Here is a 21,589-nt window from a genome sequence, read left to right as displayed (position 1 = left end):
ATTTTAGGCATCATATAAAAATATGGCCACACAAAAGAGGATGAAAATGGTTGCTTTGCTTGGTATGCTTAAAAATGGTTGTTTATTATGGTTCATTTGGATTCCCTGTATTTATTTGTATTTTAAACTTTAATTAATGAAAGCTCTTTAACAAACAAAAAAAAAAAAAACCTACATAACAGAATAATTTTGCCCTTATAGGAAAAGATAAAATGTCAATGGAACAGAATATTAAAATGAGTAAACTTGATGCAAAAATAATACTATTATTTTCATGTAGGGCATATGATTCTATCTTTGTGATATAAAAAAAGATAGTATCGAGTACCCAAATATTAAAAATATGTCAACGTAGACATCAAATGTGAAAAAAAAACTCGTAGACATCAAAATATTCTGATAATGGGTTTCCTTACATTATTCTTATCATTAGGTAGAATGTGTCATGCTGTTAATGAAAAAAACGTATAATATATGTTGTGGGTTCGTATACTAGAAGACTATTCACCATATATATATGTGATAGTTTTGGGAAATCGGTGTGGTGTTTTCTCGGTAATTCTCTAACGATTAAGTTAGTTTGATTTCATTTGGTCTCTTGACCATACATATACATCCACCAGTGCTTCTTCTACTTAATAACAACATAAACCACACTATTTATTGCCTAGTGTTAAGACTTACGAAAGCAGAACATAATTTCCCTAATTTTATATGTCAAGTTGTTTCGTGCTTTTGTAAAATGCTTTTAACATCTCATAAATCGATTCAAATGACCAAAAATAAGATTAAAATGTGACGCTAAGTAAAAAATTTATGTTAAACTAAACATAACCACAAGTAATTTTTTAAAATAAGATTACACGCACACACGTTAAATAATTACAAAAACTGAGAAACCTTAACAATATGTCTATTCAAAAAAAGATAAATGTTTATTGTTTTTTTCCATCGATCGTTGATAATTATATGTATATATATATATTTATTTATTTCTTCTTAATTCAACTTTTTTAGATAGTGACTGAATAAATATCTATACTAAATTTTAAAATTTGTAATACTTTTGTCATCTATAAGTTTCACAACCACATATTATTAGTTTAAAGTCATATTATGACACGTTGATGACACCAAAAGAAATCCTTAAACTATACAAATTATGTTTTGAACAATCTTTCAATTTTAAAGTGAATTAGATAAAACTAAATATATGCCTAAAGTTAAAACATAGTTTGTTTCCAAAGCAAGGAATAATTTGCTATATAAGGATTTGGTAAACATGCTTATGTTAATTCTTATCTACTTATCATGACCTTTAAATAAAACAAAATGTATATTTATGGTTTGATATGAATGTAAAAATCTTTATTTTGTATATTATTATAGTATAACATAATTTCTACATAATGTAAAATCCATTTTTGTATAATATTTCTAAGAGTATCAAATAAATAATATATATAAAAGATCATAGGAAATAAAGCTCTATATGACAATTTTCATAAAATTAGACATTCAGCTACTAACTTAAATTTTGTAGAAGAATTCACAAGTAGACAATAAAGTTAGTCACTTTTAAAAAATATACATGGCTTCAAATAAATGGGGAATTTATATTGCTGAATGGTGATGTTAGCATTTTGAAAAAATTGTTATGCTGACTACACAAAATAATTTTCTGTGAATTTAATTTAATTTCTTCTTTTCAGATTCGCCAATATACAATATGTTTTTTTTTTTTTTTGGGAGAGAGACTCCATAAATTAATAAAAATCCAAAAGGAAATGTAAAAATTTTCGCAAAATAAATTATGAAGTATAATTATTGCTTAGAAAGTAAATAACAGTATATTTTGTGGGAAAAATATAAATTTAAAAAATGGAAAAAGAGCTATCATCTTCCCATCAAACTGTGTTAAGGGCCTCCCCCTCTCTAACAACCCTAAAAATAAGATTCAAATAACACCAAAAGAGAGAGATGCAAATCTCAAATTCTTCCCCCTATTATTACATGTGACTGTTGTTCTTCTCTCTCTCTCTCTCTTTTTTTTTTTTTACCATCTTTGGCCTCAAGAAAAAAAAGGAATCCCCTTGTTAATGGATTTGGTAAATAAATTAAGAAAGCATTACACAAAATAAAAAAGGAAAGATTTTTAATAATCTTTGAGAGATATAGAAAGAGAAAAGAGAGAGGCCATCATATTGATAAAGAAGAAGAGAAGGAGAGAAAGAGAGAGAGAGAGAGAGAGAGAGAGAGAGAGTGGATGTCTTATAGAATGAACAAAACATCCTCTGTTTCTCTTGTCCTTGTCCCTTTTTCCAGATCTTAAAAAGGTTTTTCCCACATTTTTATTTATCATCATCATCATCCATCATCATCCATCTGGTTTCTTCTTCTCCAAAAATGGTGAATTTCACATCTCCACAAGTTTTTGATGGTTTCTGTTCAAATCTGGCGTTTTTTTTTTAATATTACTGTCTTTGCCCATTTTTGCCGTTTCTCTTACCGTTGATTTGTTTCTTATGTTTCATTTAACTTTTGTCTGAAAGATTTATATATATCTCTCTCTTTCTGGGTTTTATTCAAAATCCTTTTTTTTTGTTTGATTAGATGTTTTTGATGATCCGTTGTCAGATTTGAAGAGATACTCAATTCCTATTTGATCGGGCACTACAATTTGGACTCTGTTTCAGACAACAAGTTTGTCTCTTTTCCATTCACGACTTCGATAACATGAATCTGGAGGTATAAACTTATTCATCATAAATCTCTGAACTTGAAGCTCTTCTTTTGAATCTTAAAAACACGATCGTAGTAACAAAAGCAGATTCGTTTCAGTATCGAATTGGCAATCGTCATTTATTTTGCAAATCTGATCCGTGTTTGTGAGATCGGATTCATGGATCGAGTTTTGTGTTATTGCAGGAGCAAAAGATGGAATCGGGATCGGATCTGGGAAAGCTCTTCATTGGCGGGATTTCATGGGATACAGATGAAGAACGGCTGCGAGAGTATTTTGGCAAGTATGGAGATTTGGTTGAAGCTGTGATCATGAGAGACCGTACCACTGGACGTGCTCGTGGCTTTGGCTTTATCGTTTTTGCAGATCCTTCTGTTGCTGAGAGAGTGATCATGGAGAAACACATCATTGATGGCCGCACGGTTAGTAATCTTTTGGATCCGTAGCTTTCATGTTCATCAAATTGTTTTTTTTTTTACATTGATGAGCAATGGATTGTTCTAAAGTCTTGATCTTTATGTAATGACTTCTGATCTTATGGTGTCTCCACTCGTGAATTATCCTTCGTTGATGAGTCTTGAGCAATGGGTTGTTCTAAAGTCTCGATCTTTCTGTGTTCATGCTCTCTTAGAGATCTGTTTGGTGTCATTACTCATGATATTGTCCTCTGTTGATGAATCTTAAACTGCAAAGTTTAGATCTTTGTGTAGTCATGCTCATTTAAAAGTCTTCTCTTGTGATTAACTTATTGATTTGCTTTTGCTGTTATTACTTCTGTGAATTTGTTGAAGTGGCAATGTTAGTGTTAGATCAATGAGAAAAGAATGAAGAATCCTTCTGTCTTTTTGTTGCAGGTCGAGGCAAAGAAAGCTGTCCCACGGGATGATCAGCAAGTGCTAAAACGACATGCCAGTCCAATGCACCTTATCTCACCCAGCCATGGTGGTAATGGTGGCGGCGCACGGACAAAGAAGATCTTTGTTGGAGGTTTACCGTCTAGCATTACTGAGGCTGAGTTCAAGAACTACTTTGATCAGTTTGGTACAATTGCTGATGTTGTGGTGATGTATGATCATAATACGCAGAGGCCAAGAGGCTTTGGCTTCATCACATTTGATTCTGAAGAGTCTGTTGATATGGTTCTCCACAAGACCTTCCATGAGTTAAACGGCAAAATGGTAGAGGTTAAAAGAGCAGTGCCAAAAGAGCTCTCCTCTACTCCTCCTAACCGAAGCCCACTTCTTGGTTATGGTAACAACTATGGAGTGGTCTCTAACAGGTCATCTGCTAATAGCTACTTCAATAGTTTCCCTCCTGGTTATAACAACAATAATCTAGGCTCTGCTGGCCGGTTTAGTCCTATTGGTAGCGGTAGAAATGCTTTCTCTAGCTTTGGTCTCGGTTTGAATCAAGAACTGAATTTGAATTCAAACTTTGATGGAAACACTCTTGGCTATAGCCGGATCCAAGGCAACCAATACTTCAACGGTGCTTCACCAAACCGTTACAACTCTCCTATTGGGTACAATAGAGGTGACTCTGCTTACAACCCGAGCAACAGAGACTTGTGGGGAAACAGAAGCGATTCTTCTGGTCCAGGTTGGAACTTGGGAGTATCCGGTGGTGGTAATAACAACAGAGGGAACTGGGGACTTTCTTCTGTGGCGAGCGATACCAATGGCTATGGAAGAAGCTATGGGATGGGTTCTGGACTCTCTGGGCTGTCATTTTCTGGTAACACGAATGGTTTTGATGGCTCTATAGGGGAGTTGTATAGAGGCAACTCGGTTTATAGCGACTCAACATGGCAGCAGCAGTCAATGCCTCATAATCAGTCTTCTTCTAATGAGTTTGACGGCTTGTCTCGCTCTTATGGCTTTGGTATTGACAATGTAGGCTCAGACCCATCTGCTAATGCCTCAGAAGGTTACCCTGGAAACTACAATGTCGGAAATAGACAAACAAATAGAGGTATCCTCCTCATCGATATCAAACAACCCATCTTTGTTTTGCATCTCATCTGATACGTTTAAGTTTCTGAAAAGTGATAAAGACTGATTAACGTTTTCAGGTATTGAAGCATAGAAAAAAAATGGACGAAAAGAAGTGAGATTTGTAGAGAGATCAAGAACAGCCAAATTTACCGTTGCAGAGTTTGAAGAGAGTTGTTTATTCGATATCAAGTAGAGAAAGAAACCAAACTTTCTTCATCACAGTGAGTTTCTTTGTTTTGTTTTTTTTTTTCGTCCTTAGCTTCTTCACAAAACATTAAAAAAAAAAAAAAGTTTTTACGTCTAAAAATTCTTACATAAGATAAGATCAGATTGGTAGCTGCAAAGATACAAACAACATGGGTGGTGATAAAAAAAAGATTTGGTTTTTCAGTGTTTTCGTCTTCCATAGCAATAACCAAAAGAGATCGTTGATTCTCGATCAGTATTCTTTAGGGATCTCTTCTTCTTCTTCCTCCAAGATTAATGATGTTGTGTGCTCTGTTTGTAACTCTAATTGTTAATTTTTTTTCTCTTACAGTTTTTTTTTTAAACTTTGGATTCGAATTGTTCATGGGAACTTTTGGATTATCATTATTATTTCTTTTCTATTAGCGTGAGAGAGAAAACATTTGTGCAAAAGGCTCCAAAATGATTATTTTGTGGCATTTGATATTCTACTTTGGTTTCCTTTTTCTTTTCTGACCATATAACCTTCACTACTATTCTTGTTAAGCATATACAATGTGATTTGATTCATGACTTTTAAAGGTAGAGAAGAAAGCCATTGGATTAGAGAATTGCTTGATACAAAATGCCAAAATGGAACGAAAAGGAACAAGAAGTGACAAATCACACAACATGATTGCACATATAATAAACCAATCTTAAACTATGTATGGACACTTTGATTCAGAACAACAACATTACAAAATTACATCATTAGGATTATTATTACTGCCCTTATTATTATTACAAGTTGCTAGTTGCTAGGAACTAGTAAAAAAACAAAAAAAAAAACTCAGATGAAAAGGTTCCATACTATAAAAAGTAGTTTTAAAGGTCTGAGAATTATAATAATCTTATAAGAGTTTTGATTTGTTTATTCCTCCTATCCAATGGCAATGTGGGATTTTTCCATACCTAATTTCTCTCCCACTAAGTAATTATTTCAGCCTAAGCACTAATAATTGTTCTTTCTTTTGTATTTCTCCTATTAAAAATGTTTTTAAGAAAAAAAGAAAAAGAAAATTCAAAAATCCCAACGTTCGAATCGGGAAATTCAGACATTTCAAAAAGCCGCTCTTCTCTCTTACAAAACATTCAGATCTCTCTCTCTCTCGCTCTCTCACTCTCACTACCTCTCTTTCTGAAAACAATGAAGTCTCCAGCGATATTAAGCGAGAACAGGTTCTTAGGAAGCATTACAAGTTCTTCCATCCGTAATTTGCTTCCAAAATCAATCTCAGCGAAGCACAAACCACCACCAATCCATAACCCAGAAACTAAGATTCCCAGATCCAACGATGAGAACTCTATTCCTGTAGATCCAAACCAACAGGCTGTTGATCAATTCACCAAGGATGCTGAAACCCTAGCAAATCTCGAAGAGCTTATTGAGGTACATACACTTCCACAATACTCTTTCTAAGTTAGTTCCTTTTTTGCTTTGTAGTTGCTGTCGGAGAGCTTGTTTGATCTGCGGTAGTGTTAGATTAGATTTCTATTAATTACTGAGAGACCCTTTTCTTGGGAAATTTTAAACAGGACAAGAAAATGGGACAAAGCAATTTTGCTGAAGACAATCAAAGTCTTGTGAATTCACCATTGAAGGTTGAAGCCAGAACTGTACTCTCTAGAAGAACCAATCCAGTGCCCAGTGAAATTACAGAGGAAGACGACGACCCATTGGGTGGCCAGATTCGAGAACTAAAGGTCTTTGCTTTTGTTACTGTCACATATAGCTAGCTGCAAGCCTGCAAGTATCATCTTTTTAAAATATCTGATGTGAGTTTGTTTTATTATATACTGAAATTGAGGTATCAATATGTTGTGATTTTGTTTGCAGGACGAGCTTATAAGGACAAAGTCTGATGGGTACAAACCTGATGCAAGTAAGAGTGGTCACTTTGCAAGGGACAGTTTGAGTCAACTGAGAGTCAGTATCAACAAATCTGCACTCATGTCTAGTCCAAGAAAAGATGAATCTGAGGGGCAAGAGATGAATGTGGATGGTGATGATGTGCTGGAATTGAATAAACATATTGACAAGTTTCATGGTTCTTTTGATTCTTCTGTTCACTCCTCATTTGCAAGTGCTTCAGGCTATAATGAACCAGGGTCGATGAGTGAAGAAGATGATGATGATGATGTCTTCTCAGACGACTTGGAGATGTCCAAGCATGGAAACCATAAAGATGCTGACTTTGCAGTTCATGATAATCCAAGCCAGCTCGACAATGTTGGATTCGATGCAGCTGGTAGTGGCATTTCAATCAGATCAAAGCTTCCTACATGTATTCTAGAAGAGCCCATTTTCTCAGAATCTCCTAAGTTTAAGAATGTCCAGAAGAGCGTGGCTGCATCGACAAAATTTTCAGCAAGTCCTAGGAATGTGTCTGAGAGTTCCAACATTGGAAATATGAAAGCCAATCAAGTTAGCCCTTCTATGTCAAAGAAGCTTTCTGGTCCTACAGATTCTCTAGCTGCTAGTCTTCAGAGAGGACTGCAAATTATAGACTATCATCAAGGGAGCTCACTATCAAAAAGCTCTTCTGTTTCCTTCTCTTTTGGTCATATGGCATTGAAACCCTGCGCAGAAGCTGACAATCTTAATGCTTCAGTCCAATCGTTTAGAAAAGATAAAGCTCCACAAGGTGGATTATCGTCGATTCTCCTGTGTCGTTCATGTAACAAGAAAGTTGAAAAAGAAGCTGAAGTAAGTTTACAAAACGTGAGATATTTTTCCACATTCATTATAACTTGGTAAATTTACTTGGCAACTTATTTTATATTCTCTCCTGTATTAGGTAACAGAAGCTGGTTCTAACGAAAAACATCTCAAGAACATGTGTATGGAGCAAGCAGCTAAAATTGAGGAGCTAACTCGCCTGGTAAGAACCTTGTAAACCTGATAAAATATGTATTTAGTGTCAAAAAAGCTTGAACCAGATTTTTTAGAAACTAGTTTTGATCATTCTTAACTTACACCAATATGCAACACAGCTGTGGAGGAGCCTGTGAAGCTACCAGTTGATTTTCATTGATACATATTTTGACAAGAATGGCAATCTAAATTGAATAAACTGTGTTCTGGCCTTGTTTTGCAGCTTAGGAAATCTGGTGATGGAGAAGATGGAGTAGAGGTCATCAAGGAAACATATGAGACAAAACAAGTTAGTGAAGAGTTTCGAAAAGCAAACTTTGATGTAAGCGAAAAGGAAGCTCTTCTCAAGGAGATTGCAGACCTAAAGAGCAAGCTGCAGCCTACTAAGTCTACAGACAATGTGAGATCCTCTTTGCTACTACGGTCCATTCAAATGCGCAAAAGCATGGATGTTACCAAGATTGGTGAGAACAGTGATGTTTTAGAGAAAGAAAGGGAGATGTGGACAGAAATGGAGAGTGAGTGGATATCCTTAACAGATGATCTCAGAATGGATATCGACAACCATCGCAGTCGAGCTGAGAATCTAGAGATTGAGCTCAAGCAAGAGAAGTTAGTCACTGAAGAGTTGAATGACGCACTCACTAGAGCTATGCTTGGCCACAGTAGATTCATAGAGCAGTACACGGAGCTGCAGGAGAAGTACAATGAACTTGGGGAGAAGCACTGTGTGATGATAGCTGGAATAACAGATGTAAAGAAGGCAGCATCCAAGGCCGCTATGAACGGTCGCCATGGAAAGCGTTTTGCCAAAGCCTTTTCAGATGAGCTTTCTGCCATCAGAGCTGAGAAGGAGAAAGAAAGAGAGCTGTTGAAGAAGGAGAACAAGAGCCTAAGAAGTCAGGTTCAAGATACAGCTGAAGCTGTCCAAGCTGCTGGTGAACTACTTGTCAGACTTAGAGAATCAGAACAAGCCTTACAAGTCTCTGAGGTAAGTAAACCAAACTTGTGTTTCTTGTTTGAAAAACTTTGTTTTTAATAAAATGGCTCACACTAAAACCATCATTGCAGGAACGATATAGCGTGGTGGAAGAAGAGAAAGAGAGGCTGAAGAAGCAAATGGAGCAGCTAAAGAGCAGACACAAGACAGAAATAGGGACAATGAAGCAGTACTTAGCAGAGAGTAAATTACCAGGATCTGCATTGTTGCAGCCATGGTACAAGGATGAGGAGGAGAATGAAATAGAAGAAGTATCAGAAGAACATCAAACAAAAGCTGTAAGTTTCGATGACTACGATGATGATCAGGCTTGGAGAGCAGAGTTCGGAGCTACATATCAAGACCACCATTACTGATTGTTTCAGACCAAAAGATCCTTCTCGGGTCATCCCTCTTACTTGTGTTCAGTTTTTTACTATGTTGTTGTCGTCGTTCTTTTGTATCAGCAATTATTGAACCGCTTAAAAAGATTTGTAACGGTTTTGAAAACATTCATGTATTGATTGATTGATTCATCTTTTCCTGAGAATTCAGTAATATATATTCCGTTATTGGGCCTCATAAATGAGCCCAATGCTAAGCCGCTGAAAATTAAAACGCTGTCGTATTGTGTCGTCGTCTTCTGGGAAAAAAAATATATTTTGTTTTGTTTTCTTCTTCATCACAGTCTATCTATCAACTGGGGAAAAAAGGATATTTCCAGATTAGGTAGAGGCAGAGAAAAGTACCTTCTTCTTCTTCTTCTTCTTCATTCAGGCTTCTTCTTCAACTTGTTTAGCTATGGCGGCCGATGATTCTTCGAAAGCTATTGACATCAATGGGAATCTAGACTCCGATTCGAACCTTAACACTGACGGTGGCGAAGCGACGGGAAACGATTCCTCATCAAAGGCATTGGTTAATATCCCTGCTCCCGCCGTTTGTCTTTTCCGGTTCGCCGGAGATGCTGCTGGTGGCGCTGTTATGGGCTCTATCTTCGGATACGGTGCTCTTCTTCTTTCATCTCCTCCTTTATGCCTTGTTTCTTTTACTCTGCTGTTTGCTTTTACTCTAATGATATTGAACTGAGTATTAATTGGGAATAGTTTGAGTTCTTTATTTGATTTGATTTCAAGATTCCTGGATTAGGTTTTGAGCCATCAATTAGTGTTTTAGAAGTACTGTAATAATCTCAGATTTAAGAGGATTTGGAAAGCTGTAGAATTAAGTTAGCTTTAGTTTTCGTTGTAGAGTGTTCAATGTGATAAGATTGGCTGCTGTATGCTTTTGAAGTATGATGATTGAATTGTTAAAACATAGATTATCTCAAGAGATAGAGATATGTTTGTTTGGGTTCTTTCAGGTTCAGGATTGTTCAAGAAGAAAGGCTTTAAAGGATCATTTGCAGATGCAGGGCAGTCTGCAAAGGTACACTCACTCTCATCTTTACGCTTTTGCTTATATGGCTCTTTCACGAAACTGAGTAATTTGCTTTCTTTTGGTTCAAGACATTTGCTGTTTTATCTGGAGTCCATAGTTTGGTTGTTTGCCTTCTCAAGCAAGTGCGGGGGAAAGATGACGGTAAGACTCTTCAAATCTCTTCCTCCTTTTAAGTAGAGATGATTTGTTTTTTCATGAATTTGTAATGTCTCTCTTACTTACACTGCTGCTGATACTCGTATTCTGCAGCCATCAATGTTGGAGTTGCTGGGTGCTGCACTGGTCTCGCTCTTAGTTTTCCAGGTAATCCAAAACCCACCATTCTCATCGTGTTTTCTAATTTGGCATTGAGTATCATAAAAAGACTGATCCTGTAAGCAATTCAGCATCGTACAAGTACTTTTAGTCCTGACGTAGAAGACTGCTAACCAGTACTTTTATGGTCTGTGTTGCAGGTGCTCCACAAGCTCTTCTACAGAGTTGTCTCACTTTTGGGGCATTCTCTTTTATCCTTGAGGGACTCAATAAAAGACAAACCGCTCTGGCGCATTCGGTATCGTTGAGACACCAAACCGGACACTCCCAAGATTATCATCGTCCTTTACCACTGTCTCTTGCTCTACCGATCCATGAAGAAATCAAAGGAGCCTTCTCTTCTTTCTGCAAGTCCTTAGCTAAACCAAGGAAGTTCTAATTTCGTCTGATTTTCCCTTTCTTGCGTTAGGTACGCTCTATGTAGATGTAACATTTCCCGCTTTTGCTGTACTTCTGTGAGGAATGTTTTATGAAAGGCTTTTTGCAACAGCCAGTTTGATGAGAAAAAGAGTTGTGTACCTTCAGTACGATCTTCTTTTAGATATTTACTACTACCTTTAGGAAGAAACAATTCAAGTAAATTATCACGGTTTTCCAATGGATAGATATTAAGGACCACAAACTCTGTATCTGAAACCAGTTACAGTAACATATCATTTCTTGTTCAAAATTGACATTGTTTCTTAAAGGTGTATACTGAAAGATCCTAATTATAAGAGATAAATCGAATTAACATAGGAAAAAAAATCTAAATCAAATCCATTGGAAGTTAAACGAACCTTATCAGGTTTGACTAGGAAAGAGAAAAGGAACCTCTTCATATATCTTTTTAAACATTAGTAGTTTGTGATGCATCACTCCACACAAAGTCACAACAAGAAGCAAGAGTGACACAAGTCTTGGCCATGGACACATCTTCTCATATGGTCTCTTCTTTCTTCATCTTTTCACATCACACTGTATTTATTATAGTTTTGTTTTGTGATATGATCATATCATCATTGCTACTTCTTGCAGTCATGCGTTTTAAAAATCAATATGCAAACCAGTGGATGGGAAAAATCCATGCATAAGCTCATTAAGGATATCCCAGGTTTGTGTTATGAAATTTAACCAATCAACTTCCCTTGCAAATATTTATGTAGCTCTATGTTCATTTATTTATTTGGTGGGAACAATTTTAAGATGTGACATACACCATCGACGCGGCGATGGGATTGGCATACGTCTCCGGCAAGATCAACCCTGAGATTATCCTGAAGATTAGGAAATGTAAGAAACATGTTCAGCTCATCCACATCGACTACGGCCACAATTTGACTCCCACCACCACTGGTTACAATCAGCCACAACCACCAACGCCCACGTCTCAAGCGGCGGCGCAACCGTATATGCATTACCTCCAAATCCCGTACGAACAGCCTCAAGTAGCTTATCCTTATTTCAATCCCTATCTCTAGTTCTTCTGATTATAATGTGTAATTTTATGCCAAAACGCTACATTTGATTTACAAAAGTAATAAAATATTATAGCAACAGTTTTCAGGTTTGAAAATTGTAATTTACTTCCTTTTGCTCTACATACAGAGCAATGAGATGAGTTTGAGAGTAGAGTAGAAAGGCTAAAGTAAGAAGCTCAGATGCTTGTCTTTTGGGAGAAAAAAAAAAAAAAAAAAAAAATCACTCTGAAATCACTTGCCTTGTTTCTGCCTGAGGCGCATTTTGACAAAATCATTACGGGCTTTAGTGCGAGCTTGCTGAGGAGCAACGTTGAGATACGAATAATGGATTCCAATAGCGAAAAGAGCTGCCCCTGAGGCAAAAAACGCCACTGTCATCGCCAGTTTTCTTGGTGACGATGGATAGCAAAACGACATTCTCAATGCAACAGGTGGGAGAATCAACACTTCGTTTGCTGCAAATTCAAGGTTTCTGTGTTCAATCACAGAACATTTATAAATATAGTATAAAATAAGACGGAATGAAAGAGGAGAAACTTTCTCAGAGACATTTCATCGAACAGTTTGTGTTCACTCTGTTTAATTTACTTCATAAGCTATAAATCACACGCTTATTGAAACAAGTTGGGTAGTAGTAATGAGCAATTAAAGTACCTGTACTTTAGATTTTACCATCCATAAGAGAAAAGTCCCCGAGTTTCAGTGGCAAAGACGTACGGCACAACACAGTACGAGGATCCGAAGATCTTCAGACAGCAGTTACTTAAGACTTTGACTTTGATGTGGTCCGACAAATTTGGCAAGAAAATAGATTTGTAGTAAATCGAGTCAACAAGTATCACAACGGGGATGTAGCTCAGATGGTAGAGCGCTCGCTTAGCATGCGAGAGGTACGGGGATCGATACCCCGCATCTCCATCTTTATTTTTATTTTCATTTTTAGGCAGCCCCAATGGGCTTCTTTGAAAGGCCCACTGCTAACAAAAGAATATTATTTTAGTGCTTTAATCTCACTGTAAAAATGTTATTAATCTCACAGTTTCACTAATCCTCTCCTTCTACGGACCCTTTTAATTGTGTTTAAGTTCAGAGTTCCTTCGTCGTCACATCCTTCTCCGGTGAGTCTCCGTTTCCGAAGCACCTCTAAGAAGATAAAGGCTAGAAATAATCTTATTAAAAAATCTGCTTTTGCTTTATAGTAGGATGATCCGCATAAGCACCGGTGTTATTAATCGATGTCTGTGTAATCGATTCTCAAGTTTTGCTGGATCTGAAAACACTACTAAGCTTTCCAAAACCCTCGGCGCTGCAAACATCATCCCTATTCCACACAGAAGGAATCCTGAACCTAAAGGCCAAGATCTCGATTTCATCAATGTCGCTCATAGTCACCTGATTCAATCTGATTGGGATAAGCTTAATAAGCTATCAGATCACTTGGATTCGTTTCGCGTCAAGAACATACTACTAAAGATTCAAAAAGATTATCTTCTTTCTCTTGAGTTCTTCAACTGGGCCAAAACACGAAGCCCAGGTTCTCACTCTCTTGAAACCCATGCTATAGTCCTTCACACTCTCACCAAAAACCGCAAGTTCAAGTCTGCAGAGTCCATCTTGAGAGATGTACTACTCGTGAACGGTGCGGTGGATTTGCCTGCTAAAGTCTTTGATGCATTGTTGTATACGTACAGGGAATGTGACTCTACACCTCGAGTGTTTGATTCACTCTTCAAAACTTTTGCTCATTTGAAGAGATTCAGAAACGCCACTGATACTTTTGTGCAGATGAAGGATTACGGGTTTCTTCCAACCGTTGAGTCTTGTAATGCTTATATGAGTTCACTGCTTAGTCAAGGGAGGGTTGATATTGCTCTCAGGTTTTACAGGGAGATGCGGCGATGTAAGATATCACCAAACACATACACTCTCAACATGGTTATCTCAGGTTATTGTAGGTCTGGGAAGCTTGACAAGGGGATTGAGTTGCTACAAGACATGGAAAGATTGGGTTTTAGGGCTACGGATGTGTCGTATAATACATTGATAGCGGGGTACTGTGAAAAGGGTCTTTTGAGTTCAGCTTTGAAGCTTAAGAACATGATGGGAAAGAATGGCTTGCAGCCTACTGTGGTTACTTTTAACACTCTCATTCATGGGTTTTGTAGAGCTGTGAAGTTGCAAGAAGCTAGTAAGGTTTTTGGTGAGATGAAAGCGGTTAATGTGGCTCCCAACACTGTCACTTATAACACTTTGATTAATGGGTATAGCCAACAGGGTGATCACGAGATGGCGTTCCGGTTTTATGAAGATATGGTCTGTAATGGGATTCAGCGTGACATTTTGACTTATAATGGTTTGATCTTGGGACTTTGCAAGCAAGCTAAGACGAGGAAAGCTGCTCAGTTTGTTAAAGAACTTGACAAAGAGAATTTGGTGCCAAACTCGTCAACCTTCTCTGCGTTGATAATGGGACAATGCGTGAGGAGAAATGCAGACCGTGGTTTTGAATTGTACAAAAGCATGATTAGAAGCGGTTGCCATCCGAATGAACAAATGTTCATCATGTTGGTTTCCGCCTTCTGTAAGAATGAGGATTTTGATGGGGCAGCACAAGTGCTAAAGGAAATGGTCAGAAGATCAATTCCTCTTGATTCAAGGACTGTTCATCAGGTCTGCAATGGTCTTAAACATCAAGGGAAAGACCAACTTTTGAAAGAGTTATTACAGGAGATGGAAGGGAACAAATTTCTAAAAGAACCTTTAGGTAACTGAGAAGCAGAATGTATTAACCAAAAAAATCAGTTTCTTTTTTGTTCAGTGGAAGAAAAGATTGATGATGCGTTTATAAAGGATACAGACTCATAACTCATAAGCGTTACAAGACACAAGGCAAGAGTATAAAAGTATATGATACAACAACAAATGAATATCTCAAATGAATCTGAGGAAAGTCGCACTCAAAGAATAAGCTGTTGTTTTTTGGACGGAACTATAATATAAACAGACAACATGCATAGAGAGAGGTCGTCACTTCAAATAAACAAAAGGGTTGTCACCAAAACTCGCTAGCGAAATTTTTTAATGGTTCCAGCTGTTAAGATTGACCGAGTCACACATAGGAAGATCTTACGAAGGCGGAAGGCATTATCAACAGCGGAGATGAGATCAAGGGTTGATCACAGAAGTGGAAGAGAGGCAAGAACCATTGCAAAAACATAAAGTAGAAGAGATAAAGTGTTTCGGGTTTGTCCACTAGGTGCTTGTGCATCGGTTGATGGGGTTCCAGGGGTTGAAGTTGGGGATTTTTCTGTAACCGGAGGTAGTGGTGGCTCAGTGACATCAGCATCTGTGAAAAGCGGGTTTGGAGCTTGGGCTGGAGGTAAGGAAGTAGAACTAACAAGGGTTAAGAGGGCACCGGGTTGAGCAGGGGCCATGTAAGGTACATTTTCTTTGCTGGCCAAACATAGATTCTCTGCAGAAGAGAAACAAAGTTAGGCATTGATGTAAATAAGTTTTTATTGTGAGGCCTTTGGTGCAAAATTTGGCTCACTTACTTTTGTATCTTGCAGCTGTGAAAGGGAACTCGGTGATGGTTCCGTTTATACCGGGTCCAGTGATGTAAGAGTTTATCTCAACGGTTGGATCAGAAAAGAAGTCATATGGTTGAGATACAAACTCATTCTGAAACAGTTCCACGTAAACTGGGAGCTGAGACTTCTGCAGCTTCTCCACAACATTGGTTTGCCTCGTGATGAACGCCTGAGCGACAGGAAAAACTGATAATTTTTGGATCACAACAGCATTAGCAAATTTCTTTATGTCTTCGATAGCAGAGTCGAGAATATCACGGATGTTTTCTTCAATTTTGTATACAGTCTCGTACTGGCTCTGCTTCTTGAAGTCAACTAGAACTGAACTATTTGTCGACTGAATCATGACCTTTTTGGTTGTACTATTGCTGTAGCCAGTCTCTGTGAGTGTATCAAGAACCGCTTTAACAACGTCGAGCCCTTGCTCCTCTCTCAGGTATGCTGCATTCTGAGGGACACAAAAACATAGTGGCGTAACCATTAGAATATCACGGTCTGATTGATAAAATCGTTAAGACTAAGAGGTGCACGGGAACTTACCTCTACACTGATCAAAACACCAGAGAGAGAGGTGGAGTTCTTTGCCAAGTTAAGGAAATCAGAAAGTGAAAGAAACTTCCCAGCATTTTTCATTTTTGGATTCCTAAAGAAACTGAATGCTCCTCTGTAGGGGTTTGAAATAACAGCTGCAAATAAAAAAAGAACAAAGATTGGAGAATAGTAAATTGTAACTCTCAAGTTATGTAACCTCTAAAGTAGCCTGTACTTTTGATCCTGACATTTGCATCTATATGTAATCTCTTTTCAAGTTTAGTAGTAGGAATCGAAGCTCTCAAACTAGTTACTAGAAATAGTAGGAAGAATAGTGTACAAAACAGTCCAGCATTTATCTGAAAGCAAGTAGAAAACTTGAAAACAAACTTACGAGTCAAGGTCTGAATCTCAGGCCATGTGAGACTGAAAGTGTATATTCCACCCAATGAGCTGATCTCAGGAACAGTTGTTGAACGGTTTCTGAAAGGAGATAGGGCGACAGTTGTGCTGTTCCCGAGATCGATCGAACTTGAGCAAAAGGGCGTACCGTCACTGGACATATAGACCGAGCAGTCGATCACATCAGCACCATCTTTGATAGCCTTCTCATATGCCAAGTCTGTACATCCAGGATAGTCTCCACTCGCACCATTTTTGGATATAACAAGAAAATCCACTGAGACAAGAACCATATAAATCAATTTCAGGTTTCATCACGAAGTCATAGCAAGATGCAAAGCAAAATAATCAACTCTCATACCTTGGTTTTTAGCTTTTCTGCCAACGTGTGAGAAGCAGTCTGAAGAAAAAAAGTTTCGATTTTGAGTATCTCCAATGATGTATTATTATAAGACAAAAATGTTTCGTCTATAGAAGAGACTTTTGCTTACCGCGGGATGCAGATGCAGTAATGGGAAAATCAGAGAGCACACCATCGACAGAGAAATTAGCATTGTCCATAAAAGAAAGATACTCAGACACAGGATCGAAACTGTAGTCATGTGCAATATCAACATCATTAGCAAAACCTGAAACAAAAACTTCTAATCCTGCTTTGTGAGCATCTTGAACCAAGGAAGTAGGAGCAAGCAAGTACTGCTCCTCATCTAGCGGCAATACGTAAGACTTGGGAACAAGAATCCCTGAAGCAAACGTCTTGACAAATGTCAAGTTACTCAAGATAGAACCATAAGTCCTGTTTGTAGTCGGCTCAAACTCTTCTTGACCGAGAAAACGGAACACAAAACTCGGTCCTTTACGCCCGAAACGACCAGCGATTTTCTTGAAGAAGTTAACTTCAGGGGAAGAGATGAAGTCAATGAAAACAGTTTTTGAAGCTGCAACAAGAAAACTGCTCATGCTTAGATTCTGCTGGGCGTAGAATGCATCGTGCTGAACATTTAACCAATACAATGGTGGTTTTATCTGTGTAGCCACGCTTTGAACCGTCATAATCGGGTTAGCATTATCATCGAATTTTTCAGACCGAGATAATATTCCTCTGATCACTGCAACAAACAAAACGAAATTGAAAACACACAAAAACAAAACACAAAATCCAACTTAACAAAAAAAGACGCAGTAGTAAAGAAGACTTACAGTTAACATCTTTGAGATCTTTCAAGGAGAAATCAAGGGTGAACAAACCCTGAGTAGGGACACCATTAACGGAGTAAGATTTGAGTTGGTTTTTGTGAACAACTTCAATGTTTGAAGCATTGCTCATAGTTAAATCAGGGAAACAAATCCCGAGAGCATCTTTGGTAAGCTGAACATCACACCAAAGAACAGCATCGGGTACACTTGTCAGCATTGCGAAGTTGTAAGCATCGTAACTCGAATCTGGAAATAATCCAGAGAACCCACCACGAGCTATTACAAGAGGAGCCTCACCTGTTTTGTTGAGCACAAAATTTCAAAAAAGTTAAAGAGATGAAATCAAAGTGAAATTGCTAATATACTAATACACATCTGGATGATTAGTTTTAGTTATTTCTCATGTTTCTGAGGGAGAGAGAAGACAGACCAGTGAGGGTAGGCCAAGGACTTTTAGATCTTTGAGCATGGATTTGAGAAGAAAGAAGCTGAATCAGAACAACACCACAGAGTAGAAGCGATGAAGCTCGTAACCCTCGCATTGTCGGATTATCTTGATTAAAGAGCTTGTTGTTTTACTTCGCCGGCGACTTCACCGGCTCCTTTATTCTTGCAGCGAGATGATATGAGAGAGAGAGAGAGAGAGGCTTATTCTTCTTTCTAGCTGTTTCGTTTGTAGGATTCTCATTTATATGATCGGTTGATTAATTTAAACTAATTTAATTTAATTTAATTATCAAAAAGTGTGATGATTAGTTTCCTTCTTCTTCTTACAAGCTTTTTAAAGATTAAATTATTAGAATACATGGTTTTAAAAAAAATAAAAATTTGCAGCCTAGCACCACAATTACGCGTAATCACGTATTTGGTTGTTAAGGAGAGCCGAGAGAATTTGGTCGGTCGGCTTCAGCTTATGATGTCGTGCCTATTTGTTCCTAGGAGGCTAGGACTCTTTCTTCTCGCAAATACTATTAATTATCAATATTTCATATTTGTGATCTATGATTGATTATTTCTCTTGAATCTGCGTTTCAATTTTACAAATAACTAGGTACTAATCCGCGGTATATCATGGGCTGAATTTTTCTTTTAATGTAAATTTGTAATAATTTATTTTGTTACTATGTTATTTATATTTATTTGTAATGATAAATTCAGTTTGTTTATATAACTTTTGTGTTTTAAAAATATTTATTGATAACCTTTGTCGATAAAACAACGGAAATGTAACGATAAATAAAATTATTTAAACATTTGTTAATAAAATAAAACGACATACCGGAATTGTAACGATGAATAAAATTGTTTAAACATTTTTGTCAACAAAATAAAACGACATCATTGCTATAGTTCTGAAATAAATAAAAAGATTGTCACATTGACAGATTTGTAACCTAAGATTTATAGTCAACTGTCTAGAGATATTCGGTAAGTTTCCGTTTACTTCAAATCATATAGTATTTATATATAGTTCTATAAACCCTGTTTGTAATAAGTATGTTGTAATTGATTATAGACGTAAATAATAGTCCTTATTTAATATGTGATGACTTACTTAGGAACAGTAGACTTAGAGTAGTTGTTACAAACCTCATACCAAAACTTAGGCTTTAATGGTGTTTTAACACCTATCTCAGATCTTAAACTCCTTGGACATCTATCTCAAATTTTAAACTCCTTGGACACATTAAAAGACAAACCCATATATACAAAAACTAAACTTTGTAATATGAAAATGTTATAGATAAATTTACCCACAACTGTGTTCGATAAAATAAGAAAGATTAAACAATAATTGATATATTTTTTATTTGGTCAATGTAACCTACCTAATTCGATTGAGTATCCATGTAACCCGCAATTTTCTGATTAATTAGATAATTAAATGATTATAATTATTAATTATCTTTAATACCCTCAATGATTTTAGCTTCTATTTAACTATTTCTAATGGCATTTGAATGTAATTTTTTACACTTTTTATGGTTAGTTTCTTTTTTGTATTTCTCAATTAATATAGTAGGATGTTTATGGTATATGTAACAAATAATTAAAAGTTTTTTTTTTTGAAAAAGGACAAATAATGAAAAGTTTTGAACAATCATAGTTTAACTAGTAGCATAAGTATAAATCATTAGTTGTTTTATTTTGTTTTATATTTTATGTTTTTTTAATAAAAAATGTTTACATTTACAACTCTCATGTACTTATAAACAAATTTAAGGTGCCCATCAATTGGGTCCCGACAACAACACTGAAATTATGAAGTTTGTACCTTTGGCATTCATGTTTGTTTTTTTGTACAACACAATAATACATTGAACGTTGAGATAATAGATATTTTCTTTTTTGTATAACAACCAAAAACATGCTTTTAGACTCACTACTAATGCTAACTATATGAAGTAGCAGAAGAAATTTTACTTTTAAAGTTTTGGAAAATACAAGTAAGAAATAATACGATCTAATAAAGTTGACATTATTGATATATATATATATATATATATATATAGGTGGTTCCATAATTCGATTTCAACTAGTATTAAAAGTATTTGTCAAAAAAATTATACGGATATGAGTCTTTTAGTCGGCTCAGCTGGCGCAAAGCCAAAGTGGTGGATGAGATGAACGGAATAAAAATATGTAATCAACACCAGCTACGGGGAGGGTCCCACAACATGGCCGTCATGACTTATCTGTCAATATACACGTGGCAAATATCTATTTGTGCTCACTCATGACATCACCAAAAACGCGCAAACCAGTCACGTTTCGTTTATACGTGAGAGACCATTGTTTGCTCATTGCTGTATGCACCTAAACATAAACCAAAAATATATTTTTTAACCATTTCTTTTTTTTTTTCAGCCGCAAATAAATAAAAATTTTATAAAGAAAATTTCTCACTGGACGTTGATGTTGGAATAAATGTTTTATTTGACTTTTTTTTTTTAATGTTTTTTTGTTTACTTTGTCAACTTCCAATACCTTTCCCGTATTCAATTTAGGCTCTCCATTGATATCATTGACCTCAATCTTGTAGTAATTTATACTCCCTCCGGTTTTTTTTACTTGTCGTTCTAGAGCTTTGCATACAAATTAAAAAAATAGATTAATGTTCTATTATACCCCTACTTTAATACATTTTCTAATTTTTTCATTGGTCAAAGCATTAAAATAATTGAGATAAAATTGGTATTTTTACAAAACATATGCATTGGAAACCTAAAACGACAAGTATTGAAAAACAAAAATTTTACTCTAGAATGACAACTAAAAAAACCAGAGGAAGTACGTTTTTAGGTCATTAGGTGGTACATTTTTGACATCGAATTAAACTAATTTATACGTTTTCTGTTTCTGAGTTAATATTATTTATCAAATAAATCTTCGAGGATGGTTCCATTAGGATTTTGACATTGAATTAAGTTGTTGCCACCCAAAATGATTGAAACCTTACAAAACATACATACATATATATTTTGTCACGGTCCACAGACTCTTACTATACACATGATCGGTTCAACCAAGATTTACATTCTTAACATTGATTGATCGAAACTTTTATTTATATATCTTGTCACATATTGTAAATAAAGTAAATATTCTACTTGTTCCATTATACAGGTTCGACTCTCCTGTACTGATCATGACTATTGTCTTTTAGCTAGATGTGCATTATATAATAATACACACATGAATAAAACATATATATATATGTAGTTCACTCACTAATCTAATACTCATTTATGGCTTCTACAACATTAGCGACAAACACAAGTTGGAATATATATATATATATATATATATATATATATATATATATATATAACCA

At 36.2% G+C, this 21,589-nt stretch overlaps 6 protein-coding genes, 1 long non-coding RNA gene and 1 other non-coding gene across 12 annotated transcripts; 6 read left to right on the top strand and 2 right to left on the bottom strand.

The window, feature by feature from the left end:
* The first annotated feature begins 1,898 nt into the window (after positions 1–1,898).
* Positions 1,899–5,376, top strand: LOC104730729 (heterogeneous nuclear ribonucleoprotein 1). Of its 3 annotated transcripts, none has more exons than XM_087478596.1 (5): positions 1,899–2,409; positions 2,614–2,748; positions 2,929–3,165; positions 3,598–4,714; positions 4,815–5,376. In XM_087478596.1, exons 2-5 carry the CDS (start codon positions 2,737–2,739, stop codon positions 4,826–4,828), a joined length of 1,380 nt encoding a protein of 459 aa, XP_087334722.1. In that variant the 5' UTR covers positions 1,899–2,409; positions 2,614–2,736; the 3' UTR covers positions 4,829–5,376. The 3 variants fall into 3 exon arrangements, with proteins under 3 accessions (XP_087334722.1, XP_087334723.1, XP_010448232.1); XM_087478597.1 differs by having other exon boundaries at positions 1,920–2,336; positions 2,638–2,748; XM_010449930.3 differs by having other exon boundaries at positions 1,938–2,409; positions 2,638–2,748.
* A 431-nt stretch (positions 5,377–5,807) lies between these two features.
* Positions 5,808–9,369, top strand: LOC104730727 (kinesin-like protein KIN-12C). Its single transcript, XM_010449929.3, has 6 exons — positions 5,808–6,355; positions 6,502–6,669; positions 6,803–7,672; positions 7,764–7,847; positions 8,064–8,831; positions 8,912–9,369. The coding sequence occupies exons 1-6, from the start codon at positions 5,957–5,959 to the stop codon at positions 9,194–9,196; spliced, it is 2,574 nt and encodes an 857-aa protein (XP_010448231.2). The 5' UTR covers positions 5,808–5,956; the 3' UTR covers positions 9,197–9,369.
* An 88-nt stretch (positions 9,370–9,457) lies between these two features.
* LOC104730726 (chloroplastic import inner membrane translocase subunit TIM22-2-like) lies at positions 9,458–11,082 on the top strand. The gene is made up of 5 exons (XM_010449928.3): positions 9,458–9,825; positions 10,183–10,247; positions 10,328–10,400; positions 10,509–10,562; positions 10,715–11,082. The coding sequence occupies exons 1-5, from the start codon at positions 9,621–9,623 to the stop codon at positions 10,951–10,953; spliced, it is 636 nt and encodes a 211-aa protein (XP_010448230.1). The 5' UTR covers positions 9,458–9,620; the 3' UTR covers positions 10,954–11,082.
* A 349-nt stretch (positions 11,083–11,431) lies between these two features.
* LOC104730725 (heavy metal-associated isoprenylated plant protein 32-like) lies at positions 11,432–12,129 on the top strand. The gene is made up of 3 exons (XM_010449927.2): positions 11,432–11,500; positions 11,592–11,667; positions 11,760–12,129. Exons 1-3 carry the CDS (start codon positions 11,480–11,482, stop codon positions 12,032–12,034), a joined length of 372 nt encoding a protein of 123 aa, XP_010448229.1. The 5' UTR covers positions 11,432–11,479; the 3' UTR covers positions 12,035–12,129.
* On the bottom strand, positions 12,057–12,818 carry LOC147930242 (uncharacterized). 2 transcript variants are annotated; one of them, XR_015574636.1, is made up of 2 exons: positions 12,689–12,818; positions 12,057–12,506 (listed from the first exon to the last, which is right to left on the bottom strand). It is a non-coding gene; the product is annotated as an uncharacterized LOC147930242 (long non-coding RNA). The 2 variants fall into 2 exon arrangements; XR_015574637.1 differs by having other exon boundaries at positions 12,057–12,489; positions 12,689–12,804.
* Positions 12,819–12,879: 61 nt separating this feature from the next.
* On the top strand, positions 12,880–12,952 carry TRNAA-AGC (transfer RNA alanine (anticodon AGC)). Its single transcript has one exon. It is a non-coding gene; the product is annotated as a tRNA-Ala (tRNA).
* Positions 12,953–13,057: 105 nt separating this feature from the next.
* LOC104730723 (uncharacterized) lies at positions 13,058–14,883 on the top strand. 2 transcript variants are annotated; one of them, XM_010449925.3, is made up of 2 exons: positions 13,058–13,152; positions 13,237–14,883. In XM_010449925.3, the coding sequence occupies exon 2, from the start codon at positions 13,238–13,240 to the stop codon at positions 14,804–14,806; it is 1,569 nt and encodes a 522-aa protein (XP_010448227.2). In that variant the 5' UTR covers positions 13,058–13,152; position 13,237; the 3' UTR covers positions 14,807–14,883. The 2 variants fall into 2 exon arrangements, with proteins under 2 accessions (XP_010448227.2, XP_010448226.2); XM_010449924.3 differs by having other exon boundaries at positions 13,234–14,883.
* Positions 14,837–18,544, bottom strand: LOC104730724 (glycerophosphodiester phosphodiesterase GDPDL3). Its single transcript, XM_010449926.3, has 8 exons — positions 18,185–18,544; positions 17,758–18,051; positions 17,049–17,666; positions 16,919–16,957; positions 16,550–16,834; positions 16,165–16,310; positions 15,589–16,072; positions 14,837–15,506 (listed from the first exon to the last, which is right to left on the bottom strand). The coding sequence occupies exons 1-8, from the start codon at positions 18,294–18,296 to the stop codon at positions 15,211–15,213; spliced, it is 2,274 nt and encodes a 757-aa protein (XP_010448228.2). The 5' UTR covers positions 18,297–18,544; the 3' UTR covers positions 14,837–15,210.
* Between the last annotated feature and the right edge of the window lie 3,045 nt (positions 18,545–21,589).

The sequence above is a fragment of the Camelina sativa genome, chromosome 12, assembly GCF_030686135.1.
Source record: "Camelina sativa cultivar CO46 ecotype springtype chromosome 12, ASM3068613v1".
Classification (NCBI taxonomy): Eukaryota; Viridiplantae; Streptophyta; class Magnoliopsida; order Brassicales; family Brassicaceae; genus Camelina; species Camelina sativa.
Note: the sequence above shows the minus strand (reverse complement) of the source record. Positions and strands in the feature narration are given on the sequence as shown.